Below are 25507 nucleotides of genomic sequence, written 5' to 3' on the forward strand. Positions count from 1 at the left end.
ATCACATATTACTGACTGCCTCTGGAAAGCACTAAGCTACTGCTTTGATTACATCTGTTACAGCACACAGTTCTTTCATTTTTCTTATATTCCAGTCATTTTTCTATTTTGACCACCACCATAGAAGGTGAAAATGACTTCATTTTTAAAGTGTTTCCAAATTTGCTTTTGACAACTTATGTTGTTTAAAATAACATGATACAGGGCCGGCGCCGCGGCTCACTAGGCTAATCCTCCGCCTAGCGGCGCCGGCACACCGGGTTCTAGTCCCGGTTGGGGCGCCGGATTCTGTCCCGGTTGCCCCTCTTCCAGGCCAGCTCTCTGCTGTGGTCAGGGAGTGCAGTGGAGGATGGCCCAGGTGCTTGGGCCCTGCACCCCATGGGAGACCAGGAAAAGCACCTGGCTCCTGGCTCCTGCCATCGGATCAGCGCGGTGCGCCGGCCGCAGCGCGCCGGCCGCGGCGGCCATTGGAGGGTGAACCAACGGCAAAGGAAGACCTTTCTCTCTGTCTCTCTCTCTCACTGTCCACTCTGCCTGTCAAAAAAATAAAAATAAAAAAAATAAAAAAAAAAACAAAAAAAAATAAAATAAAATAACATGATACAATGACATCAAAAAAATGAAGACTCCTTCTGAAACCCTGCGAATATTCAACTTGTGTATTACTCTTCAAGATTAAATACAGTGAGTAAAATTAATTGTACAATGTTTTCCTCCAAATACCTGTCTTTAAAACAAAAGCAAAATGTGGAGAGCCATTAACTTTATGTAAAAGGTAAAGGACAGAGAATGTCTAAGGGAAGGCCTGCTCTACATAGGTTACCTAACAGGAAAGGCAGCGAAGACTGAAAAGAAACATACCACAGTCATGTGTACTAGTTGTTAGTTTTGCCACTAAACAAAAGTGAAATCCTGTCTTTCTCATTTGTATATAAAGGGAAATCATAATGAACTAGACAGAGATTCTTATGGTTGGGGCAGGCCTTTAGCCTACTGTTAAGACACAAGTTAAAATGCCCACCTCCTAATTCCAGGCTCCAGCTCTTGATTCCAGCTTCTTGATAATGCAGATTATGGGAAGCTGTAATTGGGTTCCTGTCACCCACATAGGGGACCTGGACTGAATTCCCAGCTCCCTGCTCTGTAGCTGGGGAGTGAACCAGCAGATGAGGCATATTTTCTCCCTGGCATTCCTCCTCCCCCAAAATCTTATGGTAGAGTTTGTAGCTACTTGAAAACAGTTACAGAAAACTGATATACCATGCCCCCAGATCCGTAAGATCATTCTTTGTCAAGTAAAGCTTGAGTCTTTTTTCTTCAAATTAAAAAATAAATGAGACAAATTTAGTGTTGGTGCATTGTCTAGATCAGACACTATTAATTTCTTTTAAAATTAAATTACCTACCTCACTGGGGTGTTGTGAGGATTAATTCATTAGTGTTTGTAAAGCACTTTGAGATCCTCGGGTCAAAGGCGCTATAGAAGTGCAAAGTAGTAGTATTATTACTAGATTCTTTGCTTAGTTAAGGAATTCACAATCCTTTAAAACCTAATTCTGTTTTGATTTAAACACCTATTTGTAAAAACCTGTAGTTTATTCACATTACTTTCTAACTCTTTTTGAGTTCACTATAGATAGCTGGAGGCAGGATGTTTCAAAATAAATTTTATCTACAAATGGAGGGAGACAGTAAAAGGAAAACTCACTGTGACAAATTATGTTTAGCATAAAGTTTTAGTGAGAAATCTTGTCAATTAGATTTAGCAGTGTGCCTAAGTTAAAGAAAAAATGAAACAAAAATCCACCTTAATCGTAGATTCTGCAATGAGAAATTCCTTTCTTCAGAGAAAAGGAAGCAATTTCCAATCATTTCAGTTTAAAACCTAGCACTGCAATTCAAATTACATCGCATTCACATGTTTGCTATTGTCATTTAAATCTTTATACTAAAGTCAACAGTAATAGTATCAGTACGAACTGACATCAAACTGAGCTGCTTTTTATTTAACTGGCCTTCCATCTCCACTTAGACAAAGCAAACTAAGCACTGAGAGAAAAAGTAACTTTTGTTTTATGGAGTTTTAAGAGAAAAATTATAACCAAGGGCCAATGCTTCAAAATCAGTTAAAATCTTGGATTATTCCACTACTTCCCACCCCCTTTTCTAACCAACTAATTTTAGAATTAAAGTGTTATATTTTACTATCACAACAACACACGCACATGTACTCATGCACCCACACAAAATTGAGAGAATCACAGCTACCAATACTAGATATTCTAATAAGCACAAACTTCTTTTTTAAAAATTCCAACATCATCTGTTGAGATTCTCCAATGCAACAGAAACTCCATTACCAAATTCAAACTGAAATTGTGATATTAAACTTTGAACACGTACCTCCTGCTCCTGTTGAAAGATGACGACTCTACCACCTTTATCTCCTGTTGCTAGTAACTCTCCAGAATGATTAAATTCTACCGTAGAAATTATATCTGCTGTATAATTGAAACAAAAACAAAAACAAAAGACATTAGTTTTTCTTTCCTACCTTACTAGTTTCAGAAGTTAGCATGTTTTCCCTAACATGTTTGAAGTCTATATATCAGCTGGCCATCAAAAATAAAGTGAATCTGAGATGACATTTGAGGCACTCATGCCCTATACAGGAGTGCCTGGGTTGAAGCTCTGGTTCTACTCCCAACTCCAGCTTCCTGCTAATACACACCTGGCAGCCAGAAGGTGATGGCTCAAATACTTGGGTCCTTGCCACCCATGTGGAAGACCTAAATTGAGTTCCTGGCTCCTGGCTTTGGTCTGACACAACCTCATTATTGTGGGGAATGAACCATGGGATGGAAGATCTCAACCAACCAACCAACCAACCAATCAATATATTTCTCTCTCTGCCTTTCAAATAAATGAGTTAGAAAAAAAAAAAAAACTTTTTAATTAATCTAAGATTCACAAAATTTTTTTTAAAAAAGTGTATTTATTTGTTATGTTATTTTGAGAGACAGAGCTACACAGAGATAGCAAGTGTATGTATGAGAGAAAATCTTTTACTCTAGTTCACTTCCCAAATGGGACTTGGCCATGCCAAAGCCAGGAGCCAGGAACAGCATCTGGGAATCCCAAATGGGTGGCAGGGATGCAAACACTTTTGCTACCATCCACTGGCTCACACAGTGCACACCAGCAGGAAGCTGATCAGAAGAAATGTGGGACTCCATCTCTGGCACTTTGATATAGACATGGGTGCCTCAAGTGATGGCTCAAGTGGCTGTACAACACCTGCCCTTCACGAATATCTTGATCCACAAAAATTCTCAAAATAAATCTACGATACTTCTTAGGAAAATAAGAACACAATAAATAATAAATATCACTGGTATATTAATATTTTATTTGATTTGTGAATGCAAAGGAATCAGTAATCCACAAAACATTTTATGATGGCACTGCTAAACAGTAACCATGTTGCTAATTTTTTTGTTTATGCAAACTCAAAAATGGCCTATAATTATGGCAGTATTACTAAAATGGAGGGAAGCTTTTAAACGTAAAAATAATCTCATATGGAATTCTGGTGGTCAAAAATTCAAATTATAACCTCAAAGCAAGTTTGCAAATAGAACCCACTTGTATTAAAAAAGTTTTGTGCTTCACACCTTCAATATGTACAGGTCTTCTTGTGGCCCCTAAAAAACACTTCAAAGGTGACTAGAATTACTCATGTTTTTAAACAAAATCAGTGCTAATTTCACACTCAAGTTCAAATAAAACTATCAGGTTTTTGTTCTTGTTTTTTGACATCAGAATCATTTTCCTACCAAAAGAAAAAAAAAAACTTATGTTACAGAAATGGGCATAAGATACAGCAATTACACGGTACGATGTACTGTTATTAACAAGCTCTTCACTGTAAGTGTTAAGCAAATTAACATGCATTTTAAATAAATCCATTTTTTCTTTAAGAGAAAGATGATCTTCTGATCGACAGAAGCTTACCACTAAGAACTTAAGAATGTGACTGCAGGAGTAGGTTTTTGGCCTACCACTTAAGACAAACTTTAAGATACCCATATCTCACACTGGAGTGTCTCGGTTTGATTCCCAGCTCCTGACTCATGCTTCCTGTAATACAGACCCTGGGATGCATTGGTCACTGATCAAGAAACTTGTCCCTGTCACCCACATGGGAGAGCTGGATTGGGTTCCAGGATCCAAGCTTCAGGCCCAGCCCCAGATGTTGTGAAAATATGGAGGGTGACCTCTCCATCTCTCAAACATACTATGCCTTGCATTTTGAAAGTTATTGATCAATAATCTATATAGCACTGTACTAATTTTCTTTTCAGTAAATTTTTCAAGTCCAGCTGATTTTAAGAAGTCTTCTTCCTTTGCCTAGATTCATGGCACTTATACCTTTTTGAATTGTTTCAGACTCTTATGAAAGTTACACAGGTTTGCCCATGAACTGTACATATTTGAGTGAACACAAAAATCTTTGTAATTTCAGAGGTTTTGGAAAAAACCCTGTACCTCTAAGTTAAAAACCCTGGCTCATCAACCATAGTCGCTCTAAGGAGGAATAAACATTTAGTGTTTACACTGAATGCATATGTAACACAAAAGTGTAAAACTGAGTATGCTGACTACTCTATAAAGCCAAGCATCCATCAAGTGCTTATAAGGAGTCTGATTAGGTGTTCTGTACCATACTAACTTCTGTAGTGAACATAATAAAGGACTAAAAACAAAGTCCCTGCACTTGAAGCACATTAGAGTTCATTTGTAAATATAAAATAGGTATACATGAACAATATCATAACATATGGAGTCACATCTTGTTTGAAGGTTAGGTTTTAAAGTTAAGGAGTAAGGTTTACCTATATATATATTACCTATATATATTATATAGTCAACATTACCTTTAAATTAAAATCCCTCAAGTATCACTCTGGAGAGCCAAATTCTTACTCTTGGCAGTCCAAGTCAGCCAATTTTTCCTTCAGTATTAATTCTGTTGTTTCTTTGTCTAACAATCAAATGAACCAGCTCCATCAAAAATTTCTATCTTCAAAATCTAAAATACACTTTCAGTTTGGTGAAATGTTTACTACTGAAACCAGCTCTAGATTAATTCTCTTGTTCACTCAGTGGATTAATGGGCAGGGTAGCCCCTTTTAAAGCTCTTTCATCTTTTCTCCAGGCCCAAGTTGTTGCACAAACCTTAATTATGAAATCACAACTCTTTGTCAGGAAGATGATATGCTATAGCTAACACTTACTAAGGGGTATGTTTTTGAACATGGCATGACTAGCCCTTTTGCCCAGCAGTAGTGAAAAGCTAGGGAGATGGGTCTGATGCAGGATGGGCTCAACTCCGAATAAATTTTGATCAACTCTGATCTTCCTTAGGTGAACTGGACACAGAAAATCGAGTCATAATTTAGTCAAGCGAATGGTTTCAAGTAAAGGGACTGAGAAGACTGTGATTAAGGGGCACAAAGACATGAATCTGTTCAATAGAAGGCACAATATCCCAAACTGAAGATACTAGGAATTCACATAGTTATAATGCAATCACCAAACATGTGATGGCAGAATTAGAAGACAGGGAGAAGATAATTATTATAGGATGAAATTTCCAGAATAAATTGATGTGATAGAGTTATGTGTTTAGTAGTGAACTAGCTTTGTTGCAAGGGTACAAGATGTTAAGAGGCACCCCTGAGACGGTCTAGAAACAAATGATTCCCAAATCAAGAGGCTGATCAGGAAAGGCTAAGAACCTTAAGAACCTTACATAAGTCAACACTTTAAAATCCTTGAGGGAAATAAATACTGGGTGAATGGATTACCAATTTATAAATTAATAAATGTTTGTTACTATTAATCTTGCCAGAAGTAACAGAGAAAGTTTTAGAAACAGCCAATTAGGTTAGTGTTTAGCTAAACAATGTAGACAAATTTGATTTGGAGGAGAGGTGTGTAGATGAAGTCATTGTCTCCTCGTTGTGTTTTTTACACTAGGATAGGGGTGAACATTTGACACAGCAGTTAAGACGCTGGATCCCATATAAGAATGCTTAGGATGGAGTACCGGCACAACTCCCAATTCCAGCTTCCAGTGAATTCCAGCACTCAGAGAGGCGGAAGGTGACATATCAAGTAACTGAAACTGCAGGTTGAGCTCCTAGCTCCTGGCTTCAGCTTGGTCCAGTCGTAGTTGACAGACATCTGGAGTGTGAATCAGCAAATAGTGTATCTGCTTCTCTCTTTCTCTGCTTTCAAATAAATAACAACTGAGTTTTCTTTGTAGGGGACACTGCATACTAGTGTGTCAAAAATGGGTTATGGATTTGCCTGAATACTGTACCCTCTGGTTGGCAATAACCTCCTCTGTTTATCTAAGTGTACCATATAAACATTTCTGTGTTTCAGGGTGCCAAGACACCCAAAAAAAGAAACACAGTTCTGACAATAGTGATACTACTTTATGTCAGACAAGATTGGCCAAATATTGGAAAATAACAATAAATATAACAACAAATCTACTAGAAAATATTATCCTATTATTCTCAATCCTATACACTTAAAAACATTAGAGTAGATGACTAGAGGAAGTCTGATTGTACTATTGAACAGAAATTTCTGCTATCATGCAGGATCTATATAAGCACTGTCCAATATAGTAATCCCCAGCTATTTGTGGCTGTTGGATTTTAATACATAGCTAAGTGGCTAACACACTGGACAATGTATATCTAATAAAACATCATTGGAGTCTACTGACTTTTATTGCAAATTTAACAATGCTGTAATGAAGAGGATTCTCAGTCTCTGAATAACACACTGCAGGTAAAACAACTATCCTATACCTCCCACATCTACCCACACCCACAAACACACAGAGGACACTGTCCCCAAAAAGGAACAAATTAAAAATATAAACATGCTATAAAAATTTAGTTTTCTTGATACTGGTTTTAAAGCGAAATAATGGAAAGCTACAAATACTTTCACTCTAGAGATTAACTATACCATGTTTTTAAAAGCATAAACAATGAGCTATCAGAGCTATAAAACTGAACTTGATGTGTATGTTCTCACCAACCAATGAAAAAATGCCGAAGAACAAAACATTCCTCCTTTTAAAAGGAAAAGAATCTTTCCTGAGTGACAAACTGCTATTTTATAATGAAAAAATGCCTGTATTAATTTTATAAAAGTACACTATAATACAGTCAATAGGGAAAGACCTTTCAAAGTATTAGTCAACTGCCCTACCATGCATTAAGCCGACAAAGCAATTTAAGACACACAGAGCTTCTAAATTTTGCAACATAAAGGCAGAATTCTTTAAGACACAACCAAGCTTTTAAAAGAAAATCTAAAATAAGTTCTATTTACAAATAACAAAAACCAAGGAATCCTTAATGTTCACATAGAATGGATCTCTTATTTTTTCCAACCTTATTTTAAAAGATTTATTTATTTATTTGAAAGAGTTACAGAGAGAGAGAGGGAGAGACAGAGAGAGATCTTCCATCTGCTGGTTCATTCCCCAGATGAACGTAACAACCAGTGCTGGATCAGGCTGAAGCCAGGAGCCAGGAGCCAGGAGCCTCATCTTGGTCTCTCATGTGCGTGGCAGGGGCCCAAACACTTGGGCTATTTTCCATTGCCTTTCAAAGGTCATTAGCAGGGAGCTGGACTGAAGTGGAGCAACTAGGACATGAACCAGCACCCGTATGGAATGCCAGCATCGCATGCAGCAGCTTTACCCACTATGCCATAATGTCGATCCCCAACCCTGTCTTTCTAAACTGTCAGCACCTACATTAAACTGTCAGAAAGTGAATTAATTGCTTTCTCTGGAAGAATGAAATGGAAGTTGGCAGTGGTTAAGTGACTGGTCTGTTTTTACTTTCTTGGGCATACTGTTTTCTTCTTGTTACCTACCTTCTGTATTTCTAATGCGCCACAATAACCAGAACAGAAAGCCAAGTGTTCAAAAATGTTACACATTCAAGATAAAAGTCGACAAGAGACAGGTATTATAAATTAAGTCCCAGCTGCTCCACTTTCTATCCAGCACCCTGCTAATGCGCCTGGGAAAGCTGCGGAAGATGGCCCAAGTATTTGGGCTCCTGCACTCATGTGGAGAACCAGAAGAAGCTCCTGGCTTTGGCCAGGTCAAGCACTGGCTGTCACGGCCATTTGAGGAGTGAATTAGCAAATGCCAGATCTTTGCCCATTTTTACTTCTTTCTGTATCTTTGCCTTTCAAATAAATAAGTAAATCTTTAAAAAAGAGAGAGAGAGAGAAACTATGCATGGATTTCAAAAATTTTGGCTACCAAGTTTACCTTTTAATTCTACTTTTCATCAATTTTTTGAAGTAACATCATATAATCTCATTTAATCTAATCTTTGTAACTCCATAATAATACATACTTTTAGTTTATAGAAGAGGCAAAGGGGGACTGGCGCTGTGGCATAGCAGGTAAAGCCATTGCCTGCAGTGCCAGCATCCCATATGGGCGCTGGTTGAATCCTGGCTGCTCCACTTCTGATCCAGCTCTCTGCTATGGCCTGGGAAAGCAGAAGATGGTTCAAAGACCTTGGGCCCCTGCACCCACATGAGAGACCAGGAAGAAGCTCCTGGCTCCTGGCTTCAGATTGGCGTAGCTGTGGTCATTGTGACCAATTGGGGAGTGAGTCAGAGGAAGACCTCTCTCTCTGCCTCTCCTTCTCGCTCTGTGTAACTCTTTCAAATAAATAAATAAATCTTAAAAAAAAAAAAAAAGGCAAAGGAAGCTCTAAATTTAGCAGTTGTTAACCATTTGGATAAGGTAGCAATATCAAATTCTATAATGGACATACCTGGATGATGACTAGAAGAATACTGTATAAAGTATTCAGATTACAGCCTCTTTTTCATGCCTCAAATATTTGCCTTAAAATATTTAAAGGTAAACTGTATCATCTTTATTTATTAATCACATTACAATTATTACCTGTCCGTACAGTCACAGCAGTGAGTAACAAATCCATTCTAAATTCTACACTGCAGGGGCAGCGTTAACATAATGGTTAAAGTGCCTGTATCCAGCACTGGAGTGCCTAACTTGATGCCCAGCTCCTCCACTTCCAATTCAGCTTCCTGCTAAAGTATACCCTGGGAGACACAGAATGATGGCTCAAATGCTTGGGTCCCTGGCGTTGGCCTGGCCCACCCCTGCCTATTGTGGGCATTTGGACTGATCCAGCAGGCCAGCGGATGAAAGACCTTTCTGCTGCTCTTTCAAATAAAATGAAATTTTCTTGCAAAACTAAAAACATCTCTAAAATGGTATGTATTTATAAAAAGGAATTTCATGCACTATGCCACATAGAACTTTTAAAAACTACTGGTTCTAATCAAGCACTTGATAACCTTAAAACTTTTAGGGAAAAAAATTAAAATCTATACTGCAATAAAAGCATTTTCAAAAGATTTATAAAAATCTGATACCTTTTTTAGTAAAAAAATTTATACAATGCTCACTACTAAACTAACCAAAAACTAAAAGAGTAAGAACTCCTGAAATCCCATTCCTGAAACATACCTCAGGTAATAGCTGAACAGTCTTGTAGAAAATTCATGCAAATTTTATGTACCAGATATATTTATACATTTTTTAAAAGATTTATTTATTTGAAAGTCGGAGTTACACAGAGAGAGAAGGAGAAGCAGAGAGAGAGAGAGAGAGAGAGAGAGAGAGAGAGAGGTAGGTCTTCATCTGCTGGTTCACTCTCCAATTGGCTTTAATGGCAGGAGCTGCGCCAATCCAAAGCCAGGAGCCAGGAGCTTCTTTCAGGTCTCCCACACAGGTGCAGCGGCCCAAGGGTTTGGGCCATCTTCTACTGCTTTTCCAGTCCACAGCAGAGAGCTGGTTTGGAAGTAGAACAGCTGGGACTAGAATCGGTGCCCATATGGGAAGCCAGCACTGCAGGCGGCGGTTTTACCCGCTACGCCACAGCGCGGATCCCTATACATGGTATTTTCTAAGATCACTTGCTGTAATGGGGCTATCATAATATAGTTAAAATTTACTTTCATTGAATCTGACAGATAAATGTAGAAAAAAGATATCACTCTCAACCCCACTTCTGAGGAAATCACTATAATTTTAATGTATGTTCTTCCAAATGCTGTCCATCTGTTTGTATAGAGAAAAGAATGAAGTTCACAATGTATCATTTAGTTTAAAAAGTTGCAGGTGGGGGCCGGTGCCACGGCTCACTAGGCTAATCCTCCGCCTTGCGGCGCCGGCACACCGGGTTCTAGTCCCAGTCAGGGCGCTGGATTCTGTCCCAGTTGCCCCTCTTCCAGGCCAGCTCTCTGCTGTGGCCAGGGAGTGCAGTGGAGGATGGCCCAAGTGCTTGGGCCCTGCACCCCATGGGAGACCAGGATAAGTACCTGGTTCCTGCCATCGGATCAGCGCGGTGCGCCGGCCGCGGCAGCCATTGGAGGGTGAACCAACGGCAAAGGAAGAGGAAGACCTTTCTCTCTGTCTCTCTCTCTCACTGTCCACTCTGCCTGTCAAAAAAAAAAAAAAAAAAAAAAGTTGCAGGTGGGGCTGGATAGTGCCAGCATTGCAGCCCATGGGCTAAACTGCTACACCAAAATGCCAGCCCTGTGGCTTGATTTCTAATCACCAAAAATGACATAACACAAACAAACCTAAATTGGGGAATGAAGAAATAAAATGTAATATATTGATCTAATGCAACACCACCCAGCAATAAGATGTACTTGTTAAGCACAGTTTGGCGCATTCACAACCCATGACAGTGCCTGAATTCAAGTCCCAGTTCCACTCCCAATTAGTTCCCTTCTAATGCCCATCATAGGAGGCAGCAGGTGATGCTCAAATGGTTGGTTCCCAGCCACCCATGTGGGAGGCCCAGACTGAGTTACTAGTACCTGGCTTTGGCCTGGCCCAGCCCCAGCTGGTTTTAGGCATCTGGGAAGTAAGCCAGTGAGTAGAAGAGATTGGTCTCTCTCTGCCTTTCAAATAAATGAAGTAATTTTTAAAAGGGAACTACTGATACAAGCAGTAATTTTTAAAAGGGAACTACTGATACAAGCAGTAAAATGAATCAAAATGCATTATGTTAAGTAAAAGCCAGATTCAAAAAGTTTCATGATTCCATTTACAAGACATTCTGGAACATACACAAGGAAATATTCAGTCCAATCAAACCAAATACTTTTTTTTTTTTTTTGACAGGCAGAGTGGACAGTGAGAGAGAGAGACAGAAAGGTCTTCCTTTGCCGTTGGTTCACCCTCCAATGGCCGCCGCGGCCCGCGCACCGTGCTGATCTGATGGCAGGAGCCAGGTACTTATCCTGGTCTCCCATGGGGTGCAGGGCCCAAGCACTTGGGCCATCCTCCACTGCACTCCCTGGCCACAGCAGAGAGCTGGCCTGGAAGAGGGGCAACTGGGACAGAATCCAGCGCCCCGACCGGGACTAGAACCCGGTGTGCCGGCGCCACAAGGCGGAGGATTAGCCTAGTGAGCCGCGGCACCGGCCCCAAATACATTCTTAAAAAGCCATCATTTTCTATCTCTCGAACTAAAGAAAAACTAACACAAAGTATTCAAAAACTGAAATCTTTGCCTATATTATGGATAGAAGCAGGTATTACTGCAGTCCTCTAGAACTATTTCTTAACCTGTATCAAAAGCCAGAAAGCATTCATCCCCTTGTAGGAGTATTTCATTTTCAGAGGTTAACCTATCAAAATAACCAGAAAAAATTATGTAGTACATGAAGTTGCTGATGTCTTTAAATTCTCATCAAATGCTGTTATCTTGCTATATCCTTTCTTTCAGTTTGCTCTAATTTTTCCTGAAATCCTCCCTTTCCTTTTCACCTCTCCTACAAGCCCCAGCTCTTCATCAACCATCAGGCAAGAGCTACAAAACTTTGGGGATATAGTTGCAGCTCTTCTTGAAGTCAAACTTTAATAAGGATAGGTCTGTCTACAGGATTTACCTTTCACAGAGCATTTTCAACATCTCTTCAGACACTTAAATAATTAAACACATGTAGGGGAGGAATAAATGAGAATAATGGGGAGAATAAAATGTTTTTAGCAGGAAATTTTTAATAGGGCCAATTGAAGACCTGAAAGGACAATACATTAGATCTCCACTAAGGAGTTCACTGCGGTTCAGCATTAAAGTGATTTAATGAGATACTTTCAATAATTTATAAGTCAATCAATGATGAAATCAGAATGGAACTGAGACAATCAGGATACTTTCTGCTCTACTCAGCTAGCAGTATCTCTATAGCAGTAACTACTACCCTGGACAGTCTCGAGTCATCTAACATACCACTGCATTTTTAGATGGGTTTTCCCACACATTAATGCATAAAAGTCAACAACTATGTAACCTGACTGGCAACACATGGACACATAAAGAAAAGTTCCCCATATTTTCAAACATCATGGAACCAAAGTTACTAGCCGAAGAGTTCATTTAGATAAATCTTGTCCCTTTATTCTCATATATGTTTATTTTAGCATAAGTTGAGATTGACATAAGAGTTCTCAAGGATAGTACAGGGAGTGGTTATATACCCTCCACCTAGTTTCTCCTATTGCTTACATCTTGCATTACTATAGCACCTTTGTCACAATTAAGGAATGGACACTGATACACTATTATTAACTAAACTCCTATTTCAGTTCTCACTATTTTTTCTTTTCCTCTGATGTCCCTTTTCAATTCCAGGATACCATCCAGGGTGCTCCATTATATTCAGTTATCATGTCTCCTTAGCTTTCTCCCATCTGTGACATCTTCTCAGACTTGTCTTATTTTTGATGGCCTCAAAAGTTTTGAGGAGTATGTCAGGGACTCTAGTTTGTCCTTCTATTTGGGATTGTCAGAGCACAGAGGTGAAGGGCTAGCCATTTTTATCATAGTACAATCAATATGACTTACAGAGTATATTCAAGAATATCTGATCAAGGTACTATCTGCCATGTTTCTTTACCATAAAGTTACTACCTTTTCCCTTTGGAAGGAAATCACTAAGTGCTTTCATTGTGTAATTTCTGTGTATTTGAAATGTATCTCTTCACCCCTATTTATTCATAAAATAACTTATCAGTATGAATTCATAATTTTTTTGTACTTTGGGTTATAAATCTAGTGCTAAGAAATTTATTGTGCTGCTCAAATTGATCCAGATGTGGTGTTTAAGTCCTTTCTAAATGTTCTCATCCTTTTATTTTTAGAATAGATTTCTCATTTGGTCAGCTGAGGTTCCAAAAGTCAAAAAACTGCATGAGTTAGATTACCCAGATGTTTTGGCATATGCCTGTAGTATTCACTGGTCTCTTATTTTCAGATATTGGGATGTTAGGGGTGAGAACACTAGGTATATAGATTTCCTTTTTCAATTCAAGGGTCCACTGTCCAAACATTCTTGCACATAACAGCACAAAAATCTCATTCTGTGATCTCATTTTGATCTGGTTTGTTTCAATACTTAACTAGTATGCTATTTTGTTTGCACACATGACCCATTTTCTGTCTTTTCACTTTTATTTCTTCTATATACCCTACACAACAAATGCTGAACTTTACAACTGGCCCTAAAAAACTAATTAGACGATGACTAACTCAGATTTCTTTTCAAAGGCTAACTTACCATAAAGATGCTCTTTTATCACTGTTGACCTCTAGAGGGAGCTCAAAGTTCTTGTAATTTTCCCAAGGGTCAGGATACTCCTCCCACAAAAGAGGTCTGTTCAACATTTAAAGTTTTATTTTGGCACCCTGAAGAGCTAGTTAAGTTTGTGCCATCACTTCTGGAATCTCTGCCTTCTCAGAAGTGAATAAGGCTTAATTTGCTCACCTGCCTCTGGGGAGCAGTCCCAATCGTTTATTCCTTTCACTGCAAAAGATTCCTATGACTTTCTTCACTCTTTCCCCACTTGGTATTAACTGGGACATTTTCCTGTAGCCTCAGAGGCTGACGGAAGGAGAGCAGTAGGCACTGGTTAGGGGCCAAACCTCATGCCTACTCTCATTACTTTTAGTGTGGCCGCTGTGCATGCACAAACAGAGTACTTGTGTGGCACACTGTAAAGGTAAGATGAGGTTGTTCGGGTCTGCCCAAGAACTGAGCTGCTAAGGTCTCACTCAGGAACCCATTCTCAAGGACTGGGGCGGGGGGTTGAGGGTGGGGGTGGTGGTGTCTTAATTTTAGCAACTCTCAGGGCCACTTATGTAATAGAGAATTTGCATAGGAAACGGCGTAAGATTTGATGGTCAAATCACCACTTTACCACTATCTGTATAACCCTGGAGGAAGCTAGCCTTTTTGAAACTAAGTTTCCTCATCTTTCAATACCTTAAGAGTCACTTTGACAATTAAAGGAGCAACAAATGCGAAGAAATGATTCTTGTATGAGGCACATGACAAGCAGGTTTGCTGGCATCTGGGCTTTCTTGCAGAAAACAGAAACAAGCCTTAATTATTTTAAGGCTATTCTAGTCACTCTAGCCTAGGCCAAAATGCTCTTTAAATGGTTTAACTCACTGGAATCTGAGGCTACACAAATGTTCCAACATCCTTGTTTTTGCTGCCTCTGTGCTGAAATATACTCACAGAAGCCTCAGGTAGAAAGAAGCTGGACTGGTCAAGGACAAGATTCTGTGTCTCTTAGTCAAGATATTGCCTCAATTTACTGTGACTTCAACAACCAGATTATGGAAAAATCTGCAGGGAATACAGTGAGCGCTAACAGCCTCTGTAGTAACCTTTCCTCAACCCCCTGACTCAGTGAACAGGAACATGTTATATGATAAGCTCAACAGTGACCACTGGCTATTGATGCTCACAGAAAACCTACATTGTAATGTTGCCATGAGAGTCAGGGTCCATAGGGTAATTTCCAGAGATGTGTTCTGGAACCAGTCTCCCTTCTTTATAACTTGTTCCTGGATAATCTGATATCATGTTTGGATAAAATGGAATGGAACCATACCCTCCTGCAACAAAGAACAGAAAGATAAACAGTTGCTAATACAGTTAGTCTACAGGTATGATTTTAACAGACAATAAGCCTTGGCATATAACTGTTACACATGTTAGAAAGAAGAGTCATATTGATGATTGTAAACCTAAAGTTACTTATTACCTTTATTAAATGTTCACTTCACTAACTTTTAAATGGCTCTTAATTAATTCCAGAAAGCTCCTCATTTAGTTACCTTATACTATGAACAATTTCCCACAGAGATAATACAAACAAGTAGTGCTGCACCATGCTCCTACATCTATGCATGCCTCATTAAGATATTTACAGAGACTAGAGCTGTAGCCCAGTAGGTTAAGGCCCCAATCTGCAGTGCCAGCATCCCATATGGGTGGCAGTTCGAGCTCCAGCTGCTCCACTTCTGATACAGCTCTGCTAATGTGCCTAGGAAAGCAAAGAAGATGGCCCAAGTGCTTGGGTCCCTGCACCTACGTGGGAGACCAGGAAGAAACTCCTGGCTCCTGGCTTCAGCCTGGCTCAGTCTGGCTATTGTGGCCATTTGGGGAGTGAACCAGCAAACAGAAGATCTGTCTTTGTTTCTCCTTCTCTTGACTCTTTCAGATAAAATAATAAAAATCTTTAAAAAAAAATTGCACAACCAGAATGGGTAACTGGCTTATATTAAGATCTGCCTGGGGCCGGTGCTGTGGCGTAGCAGGTAAAGCCACCACCTGCAGTGCCAGCATGCCATATGGGCGCCAGTTCGAGACCCGGCTGCTCCACTTTCAATTGAGCTCTCTGCTATGGCCTGGGAGAACAGAGAAGACGGCCCAAGTCCTTGAGCCCCTGTACCCACATGGGTGACCCGTAAGAAGCTCCTGGCTCCTGGCTTTGGATCAGCACAGCTCCGGCAGTTGCAGCCAATTGGGGAGTGAACCAGTGGCCGGAAGACCTCTCTCACTCTCTTTCAAGTAAAATATATCTTTAAAAAAAAAACTGCCTAAAATATTTTAGAGTTATGATTATTATGACCATGCTGTGAAAGCACATCATTGTTCGATAAAGGCACACTGAATTCAAACTTTTATTCCGACAAGGCTTTTCCAGTCTACAAGCTGGATTAAAAAGTGGCAGAACATTTAGGGAAAAAAAGGCCAATGACATCTTTAAGGTGTCTAACAAAACATTTTACAGACTTTACTCTAATGGCAAAAGGGAGTCCACTGGAGAGTTTTAACTAAGAATAATCAATTAGATATGTGCCTTAAATTACTCAAATCAAAGTGAAGAGGACTGGGAAATGGGAAGGTAAGCAGAGGGGAAACTGAAAACAAATCGAAAGCTACTCCAGAAATCTCGGTAAGCAACGACAATGATCTGAACCAGTACAGTAACAACATTTTAATACGAGTAAACATTTAAAAAGCACTTCCAGTATGTTGGGTATTTAATCCTCACAGAAAACATAAAGTTGGATAACTGTAAAAAAACTAAATCAAGCACAGAGGCAAGAGGAAAGAGAAGTAAATAAATTTTATGAAGTATGGAAAAAAAAGGCTTGATAACTGTTGAAGTGGGAAGAGCTAAAGAAGAAAGTCAGGAATAATGCTCAGGTAAGTTGTGTCAGCTGAAATGTTCTTTCTAACGTTAATAAACAAATACTGGAGACAGCATCATGTAAAGCCACTGCCTGTGAAGCTAGCAACCTATATGGGTGCCAGTTCAAGTCCTGGCTGCTCCACTTCCAATCCAACTCTCTGCTAGTAACCTGGCAAAGGCAGCAGAAGATGGCCCAACTGCCAGTGTGGGAGACCTGGAAGAAGCGCCTGGTTTCAGCCTGGCCCAGCTCTGGCCATTGTGGCCATCTAGGGAGTGAACCATCAGATGGAAGACCTCTGTCTCTCCCTTTCTGTGTAATCATTTCAAATAAATGAAGAAATTTTTAATAAATATTTTACCTTACATTAACTATTATTTATCAGTACCTAAACAGCAGGGCCAACTTTAAAGAAAAATATCTACTAGCTGAATAACCCCAGAAGATGTCAAGAATTATTTCACCAAAACTTTAACCAAAATGAATACTTCATATACTATTACAGAAAAAGAAATTTAGTTCAGAAAATTCTTTTTGTTGTAAGCAGGCATACAGGATAAAATTGATCAGGTTGGTGAGCTGGAAGACCACGCCTTCACCACACCCCTGTGTGACCTCATGCCCCTACCTGACCACACCCGTGTGCCCACCCAATCAGACCAATTAACCACGACCCCTTGGAAGTGGACTAAAGGCCTGGGACAAGGTGGGCGCAGCACCCCCCCTTTGGCCCTTTTGGCCTTTTGCCTCTTTTGCCATTGCAGGCCTCATTGCCCCTGCACCTCCAGGGCGTGTGGCCTCCAGGCCACCTGCTCCAGGCTTTCTGGCCTGCATGCTCCTCCACATAGCCGGCTCCTGGTGCTCAGTATGAATTCAAACGTCTTGTCTCTTTTAGATAGGGTCTTCATTCTCCTATGTTTCTCTGACTGAATAAAAAGCTTAAAACTTATCACGCTGTCTCATTTATTTGTGCCATTATTCAGAATTCTTCTCTGAATATTAGGCAAGAACCCACAAAGCTTATTAATATTGGGAATTTATTAATAATGACATGGTAATATAATTGGCACCCCTTATTCTGATATCATATGGCACCCGAGATGGGACTTTTAGGGGGTCAGCCTCTGGTCTTTTTTTTTTTTTTTTAAATCATTTTCACCATTCTAAATAAATTTTTTAAAATCATTTCACCTTTTTTTTTTTAAATCACTTTCCTCTCAGTTCTACTAGGTTAGTTCACATTAACAATTTCATAATTTGGTCTGTAACTGTATTTAAATTGCAATTCATTGTCTCCACTATATATATATACATATATATATATATAATTTTTTTTTAATTTGAAAGACATCCTATGTACTGGTTCACACCCCGAAACACCCACAAAGAGAAGGGATGGGCCAGGGAAACACAATCCAAATGAGTGGCATGACAAGAGTCAGGAGCCCTAAACTGAACCAAGCACTCAGATGTGGATGCAGGTATTGTAACCTCTAGGCTGAATGCCTGCTCCTTGCAGCACACTTTTTAAACAATTGTAATCACGTTTTCCAAATTTTTTTTCTTTTTAAGTGTTTTGAAAGTATTTTTTAACACGATTCTATTTTCTGAGATGCAATTTCTTTCATGAATCTCACCAAAAAAAAGAACTAAACATTGAATGTTTTCTCTATTTTAGACTATTCGTCTAATTCTTAAAAGTTATCTTACTTTTTGTAAATGTTGTGAATTTATTATTTTGCTCATTCATGCCTTAAAAAATATTTTTCTAAGCAGCTACTATGTAACAGGTGCTGAGAAAAAAATTAACTAGGACAAAAATCCCTACCCTCATGGATCTTACATTTTTTGCAATGGAGAAACACTATAAACAAATGAGTAATAAATATAAAAAGTACCAGATAGTGCTAAGTACCCTAAAAATATAAAGACCAATAAGAGAAGACAAATTAAGGGGGTGAGGAAAATTTTTCAGGTAGAATGGTCACAGAAGGTATTTGATGTGTCTTAGCTTAGCAGAAACCAAAATGAAAAAAGGTAAATAAGCCATCAGCACTAGTCAAAATATTCTAAAAGGCATTCTAAAGTATTCTAAAACCTCTAAAATGAAGCTGGCAACCAGTAAAAACAGGAAAGTCATTAAGTCTATTGGGAAATAAGCAAGAAAAGGGGTGGTAGAGAAACCCAGAGCACTTAGCCAAAACCAGACCAATACAGACTTGAAGACCATGAGAAAAGTACTGTGGGTTTGTTCTAAAGTATGATAAAAAATTCACTGGAAAGTTTCTTACATTTTTAAAGTGATTATCTGTTATGTGAATACAGTTCAAAACTGGAGGAAGGAAAAATGTAGCTTAAGTAAGAAAAAAGGATGGTCAGAGCTCAAATGGCAGCCTCAGAAAAATGGATGCCTTCAAAACATCGGGAAGATAGCACTGTCAAACCTTGATAAAGGTTATCAAAGGATGGTTCCAATGTTTTAGAGCCAAGCCAGTAGAAAGAAAAATGCAGTATCATTTACTGAGACACACTATGAAAAACCAAGATTAGGGTAAAAAGGGAACCAGATTTTCCAATTGTACAACTTTGGTGTAGTAGGGCTGGACACTCATGTAGAAATGTTATGTAGGAAGCTACAGAGATTTGACAGCAGTGTAGAGAAAATGACATGTATAATCAGGATCTCATCAGCGACTAGAAGGCATTTTAAGTTATTGAGATTTAAAGGTGATTTCCTACTAAATGAGTAGAGATAAAACCAGACATGTGTTCCCAGGATTGAGTCTTGAGGCTGTCTACACTGTTGAAGCAGAAAAACCAGATAGGAAAGGAGACTGCATGGGAACTGCTTGTGCATTACGAGGGGTTCTTCCAGATGCCAGGCAAAGACAGCGTTTCGAAAAGGAAGCACCTATGGAAGTCCTTAAGGATCAAGTAAAGTGGTCAACTTAGTTTTGGTGACACAGAAATATTTTAGGTAATTCTAATAAAAGAGGTCATAAAACTGTTGCTTCTTTTCTTTTCCTTTTTTTTTTTTTTTTTTTTTTGACAGGCAGAGTGGAGAGAGAGAGAGAGAGAGAGAGAGAGAAAGGTCTTCCTATTCCATTGGCTCACCCCCCAGTGGCCGCACCGCACTGATCCGAAGCCAGGAGCCAGGTGCTTCTCCTGGTCTCCCATGCGGGTGCAGGGCCCAAGCACTTGGGCCATCCTCCACTGCACTTCCAGGCCACAGAAGAGAGCTGGACTGGAAGAGGAGCAACCGGGACAGAATCTGGCATCCCAACCAGGACTAGAACCAGGTGTGCCGGTTGAAGGCGGAAGATTAGCCTATTGAGCCGTGGCGCCGGCTAAAACTGTTGTTTCTTATTTTTTCTTATTGTTTCTAGACTATTTTGTGGTTACCAGAAGGAAAGAGGAAAGTATTGTAGTTCTGCCTATGGTGAAATAACTGCTCTCGAAGTCTGAAATTTGGCTTCTGAAGGGCATCCTATTAGTATCTGCCATAGATGAAGATTTTTTAGGTTATAACAGCTTTTTCCTCAGAGTTCCCTGGATGCCACTCTATCATCCTTTACAGTGCAGCAATGTCCAATAAAAGTTCCTACAATAATGGAAATGTTCTATTCTTCACTAATATTGTAGCCATGACCTCACAGATAGTTACTGAGCATCTGCAATGTGAAGAGCACAAAAGAAGAAATGAATTTATTTAAACTATAATTTTAATTAAACATAATAGCCTCACATGCCTATTGGTCTCTATTTTGGATCTCGCAGTTCTAGCATTTAATTACGCAAGACATACAATACCAACTGATAATACATTCCTTTGTAGATAACCTGCTTCTTGCCTTGATACCTGTTCTATTTATTTCTTTATCTTGAGTTTTAAAACCCACTAAGTTATTCCTAGATATAAATCTGTTTTGATGGCATTTACTTTAATTATTGGTAGAAGAATTAGTTTTTTTTAAAGATTTATTTACTTATTTGAGAGGCAGAGCTACAGACAGATAGAGGGAGACACAGAAGAGAGAGGTCCTCCATCCATTGGTTCACTTCCCTAATAGCTGCAACAGCTGAAGCTGGGCCATCCGAAGCCAGGACCCAGGAGCCTCCTCCAGGTGTCTCAAGTGGGTGCAGGGGCCCAAGCACTTGCACCATCTTCCACTGCTTTCCCAGGCCACCAGCAGGGAGCTGGATCAGAAGAGAAGCTGGGACACAAACCAGTGCCCTTATGGGATGCCTGCACTGCAGGGGGAGGCCTAACCTACTAAGCTACAGCACTGGTCCCGGTAGAATTAATATTAATAGGACCTACCACATGGGGTTGTAAAGAACATAAATGACTTCTGATGTGACAAATACTCAGCACATAATGAATATTCAGCAAATGTTAGCTATACTCTGAATCTCCCAATCTGCTCTTTGACTTAGGGAAACTTTTACTGTTTGTCTAACTTTATCTGCTTGCTCTATCTTTTGCTTTGTTTTTTTATTATACATTTGATCAGTTCTGTTTCTTATGTGTTTTGTTAGAACTTTCACCTTATTTTCCCTCTGTTGTGGAATACTTCTAAAGCTCTACAGCTATTTGCTTCCAAAGAATTAATATTCTTGGCCGGCGCCGTGGCTCAATAGGCTAATCCTCCATCTAGCGGCGCCAGCACACCAGGTTCTAGTCCCGGTCGGGGCGCTGGATTCTGTCCCGGTTGCCCCTCTTCCAGGCCAGCTCTCTGCTGTGGCCCGGAAAGGCAGTGGAGGATGGCCCAAGTGCTTGGGCCCTGCACCCGCATGGGAGACCAGGAGAAGCACCTGGCTCCTGCCTTCGGATCAGCACAGTGTGCCAGCCGTGGCGGCCATTGGAGGGTGAACCAACGGCAAAGGAAGACCTTTCTCTCCGTCGCTCTCTCTCACTATCCACTCTGCCTGTCCAAAAAAAAAAAAAAAAGAATTAATATTCTTAAAAATCACAAATTTGGGGCTGGCATTGTGGCGTAATGGGTAAGCTGTTGCCTGAGACACTTGCATCCCTTATGGGCACCAGTTCATGTCCCAGCTGCTCCACTTCTGATCCAGCTCTCTGCTAATGTCCTGGGAAAGTAGCAGAAGATGGCCTGAGTATCTTGACTCCTGCCACCCAAGGGGGAGACCCAGATGAAGCTCCTGGTTCCTTGCTTCAACCTTGCCCCATCTGGGGAGTGAACTAGAGGACAGAAGATCTGTCTCTCCCTCTCTCTGTAACTCTGACTTTCAAATAAATAAACCCTTAAAAAGGAAAGAAAGAAAGCACTTCCTCACCCCAGTCACCTTCTTTTACACTACTGAATCTCAATGTGTCTATCATTTTGTGTATGTGCCTTTAAAGAGAAAGGTCTGTTTATGTAATATTGGGAACTTAGTTGGGTTCAAGTTTAGAGACAAGTTTAAGTCTTTCAAAACAAGGAGGGAAAAGGTTTATACTGTTACTTCCTGCATAGTTCTCTTGCTGCCTAACATATTACCCCAAAGGTACTAGCTAACAACAAACATTTATTATCTCACAGTTTCTATGGGTCAGGAATCTGGGTGTGACTTAGCTTCCACCTCCAGCTCAGTAACTCTCACAAGGCTTCGGTTAACATGTCAGCCAGGGCCGCCATACTGGAGGAGGATCCATTCCAAGCTCAATGCACATGACTGTTGCCAAGCATCAGGTCTTCACTGGCTGCTGACAGATATACTAATTCCTCATTACATGAACTCGACAGAGAAACTCATAAAAATGGTAGCTGGCTTCCCTCAAAACAAGTGAAAAGAGTGTAGCCCAACATGGAAGCCAAATCCTTTTCATAATCCAATCTCCTCAGTGACATGCAATCACTTTTCCTACACTTGTAGAAGCCAAGTCACCAAGTCCAACCACACTCCACAGGAGTAGATACACAAGGACTTGAATACCAGAAGCCAGAGATAATTGGGGGCATCTTAGAAGCTTCCTACCAAACTAGCAACAGTAATTACCAGGTGAGGTAGTAGTGTTGCAGGCCAAAGGCAGCTTCAGAGCAGAGTTTCAGTTCTATGCTTCATAGTTAAGTCTCTCCTGGCAAAACGCAAGCCTCTGTTGGTCATATTCCATTTGGAAAGAGTCATTCTGAGTCACATTTTTAAAAAGTGTGTGTCTGTGTGTCTGAATTCAAGAGGCAGAGAGAGATCACTCCTATCTGCCACAACAGCCAGGGCTGGGTCAAGCCAAAGGTGCCTCCCAGGGACTGCATCAGCAGAAAGCTGGGAGTCAGGAGCCAAGAGCCAGGAATCAGACTCAGGTACTCCAAAAAGGGACAGGAGCATTTTAAGCACAATTTGCACTTCTAATCCATTCATTTTTAATCCCTGTTTCAAAGTACAAAATGTCACATCAACCAACTGCCCTACGGTCCACCACCCTTCAATTCTAACTCTGGCTACTCAAAGTAAGTCCCCTTACTTACTCCCAGCAAGGCTTCTCAATCACATAAAGAAACATCAAGGGGGTTCGAGTCCCTGCTGTTCTGCTTCTGATCCAGCTTTCTGCTGTAGCCTGGGAGAGCCGTGGAGGATGGTCCAGGTCCTTGGGCCCCTGCATGGCGGACCTGGAGGATGCTCCTGGCTTCGGATTGGCTCAGCTCTGGCTCTTGTGGCCATCTGGGGAGTGAACCAGTAGATGGAGGTTCTCTCTCTCTCTCTCTCTCTCTCTCTCTGCCTCTGCTGTAACTCTGCCTTTCAGATAAATAAATAGATCTTAAAAACAAAAACAAAAACAAAAACATTAAGGCAGTCAGTAAGGACTTCCTTCACATTTCTCATTTGTACGGTTTCCTGATAAACTTTTTAGCTTAGTTACGGCACCCTTCCAGAGTTTCCAAGGACACTGAACTCTCCCCATTATGTTTGTTGGTCAATTCAATGCATGTCTACAGGCTTGGATTTACCATTCTCCAGCGGAAATCAACAAAGCTATTTGTTTAAGTAAGGCACTCTGCTATTCTTTAAAAGTCTATGTTTTGATAAATGTGACAGGAAATGCTTGTTGGTTTTCCTAGCCTTATAATTCAATTCTATTGTTGCAGAAAACAAAGGTCTTTTAATCTACACCATCAATTCCCAGGGTGGTTTCTACTATGGCAATTTAAAAAATTGTCCGCTGATTTCTAAGACAGACAGACAGACAGAAACAAAGAAAGAAAAGGCAATATGACTAATTTCAAATTCAGTTAGCACAGCCCAAAACCTCAGCAATATACCTACGGTATTGAAGAAACTGAAACACAACAACACTGAATAATCACAGCAACATTGAATAATCACACCGCTGCACAAGGAAGTCTCTACAATTGCACTCAGCAGCAGGCGCCTGGGCAATGTGGAATGTGCATGATACATAATTGACAACAAATCTTATATTAGAAAATCAATAGCATTCTAACTCACAAATCCAGATATTCACTTTTGTTTTAACAATTAAAAATAAAAACCCTTTCCTATCCCATATTTTTTCTCTTTTATTCCCTTAGCCCCCTAATTCATTAGCCTATCTCCTGAGAATACTAACAAAAAGAATTTGAGAGGAAGAATCAGCGAAAAATTAATGGGGTAACAATTAATCCTCTGATCTGATACTCTGGTATGAACTGTGTGGTTCTTTGTCTTCTATTGACGAAAACTCGGAACAGAATTAAAGAGTACTAACACAAACACATTAAGCATTACACACAGCTACCACATCCAGCTGCACAAGCCCTTCATTCACACAAGCAGCTATCCTGTACAGATACATATCAAGTCTAAAGAGACAAACCCAATTTCAACTGATTTCCACATGACCCATTCTCTGTCAAAGAAAGGATATTTTCAAACATTTTACCACCTCAATAAGAGACTATCATTTGTTAGGTTGCCAAATTTGAATGCAAAATCAACAAACAAAAATCAGTTGTACTTCTATACACTAACAATGAGCAACCTGAAAACAAAATTAAGAACAATTCCATTTTAAAAGTGCCAATATGTATTTGGGGATAAAGTTACCCACGGAGGCAAAAGACTTCTATACTGAAAACTACATAATGAAACTGAAGACACAAATGGAAAGACATTCTATGTTCATGGAGAAGACTTAATCACTAACAAAGTCCAGAGGGCATTTTTAGAAGAAACAGAAAAACCCTTTCGAATGGAGTCTACCATGGAGTAAATAGCAAACCTGGAAATAAACACTTACATGAATGGCCAAAAAAATTATTAAATAAAATAAATTATTCAAAAGGCACAGAGACAAAGACAACAAAGAGAGACTGTCTATCCATTGGTTCACTCTCCAAACACATCCCACAACAGCCAGGGATGGAACAGGCTGAAGCCAGGAGACTGGAAATCCACCAGTCTCTCTCATGGGTGGCAGGGAATCAAATACTTGAGCCTGCATCTGCTGCCTCCCAGGATGCTCATTAGCAGAAGGCAGGATCAGAATTTTTTTTCTAATTTATTTATTTGAAAGAGTTGCAGAGGGGGAGAGAGAGAGGGGCAGGCCTTCCAACCATTGGTTCACTCCCCCAAATGACTGCAATTGCTAGAGCTGGGCCAGGTCAAAGCCAGGAGCCAGAAACTTCTTCCCGGTCTCCTAAGTGGAAGGCAGGACACAAACACTTGGGCCATCCTCCATCGCTTTTCCCAGGCCATTAACAGGGAGTTGGCTTGGAACTGGAGCAACCAGGACTCAAACCGGCACTGATACAGGATGCTGGTGTTGTGGGTGGTGGCTTTACTGCTGCACCACAATACTAGCCCCAGGACAGCTATTATTTTTTTAAAATATCAGATAAGAATTA

The 25507-nt window shown here is 40.1% G+C and overlaps 1 protein-coding gene across 8 annotated transcripts in view; it reads right to left on the bottom strand.

Moving 5' to 3' along the window:
* Positions 1-25507, bottom strand: part of PPP2R2A (protein phosphatase 2 regulatory subunit Balpha) — an 85829-nt gene that overhangs the window by 35738 nt on the left and 24584 nt on the right. For 4 of the 8 annotated variants that reach the window (XM_070067918.1, XM_070067921.1, XM_070067916.1 and 1 more), the window contains exon 3: positions 2404-2501. The exons of 1 other annotated variant lie outside the window; for it this stretch is intronic. Coding sequence is in view for 2 of the 7 variants with exons in the window: in NM_001171075.1 (NP_001164546.1) it covers positions 2404-2501 (98 nt within the window). In the remaining 5 variants the exon portion in view is untranslated. Of the gene's footprint in view, positions 1-1406; positions 1473-2403; positions 2502-14938; positions 15078-25507 lie in introns of those variants that run through there. 3 more of the 8 variants (XM_070067915.1, XM_070067920.1, XM_070067919.1) reach the window with 2 other exon arrangements.

This window comes from Oryctolagus cuniculus, chromosome 2 (assembly GCF_964237555.1).
Source record: "Oryctolagus cuniculus chromosome 2, mOryCun1.1, whole genome shotgun sequence".
NCBI classification, from domain to species: Eukaryota; Metazoa; Chordata; class Mammalia; order Lagomorpha; family Leporidae; genus Oryctolagus; species Oryctolagus cuniculus.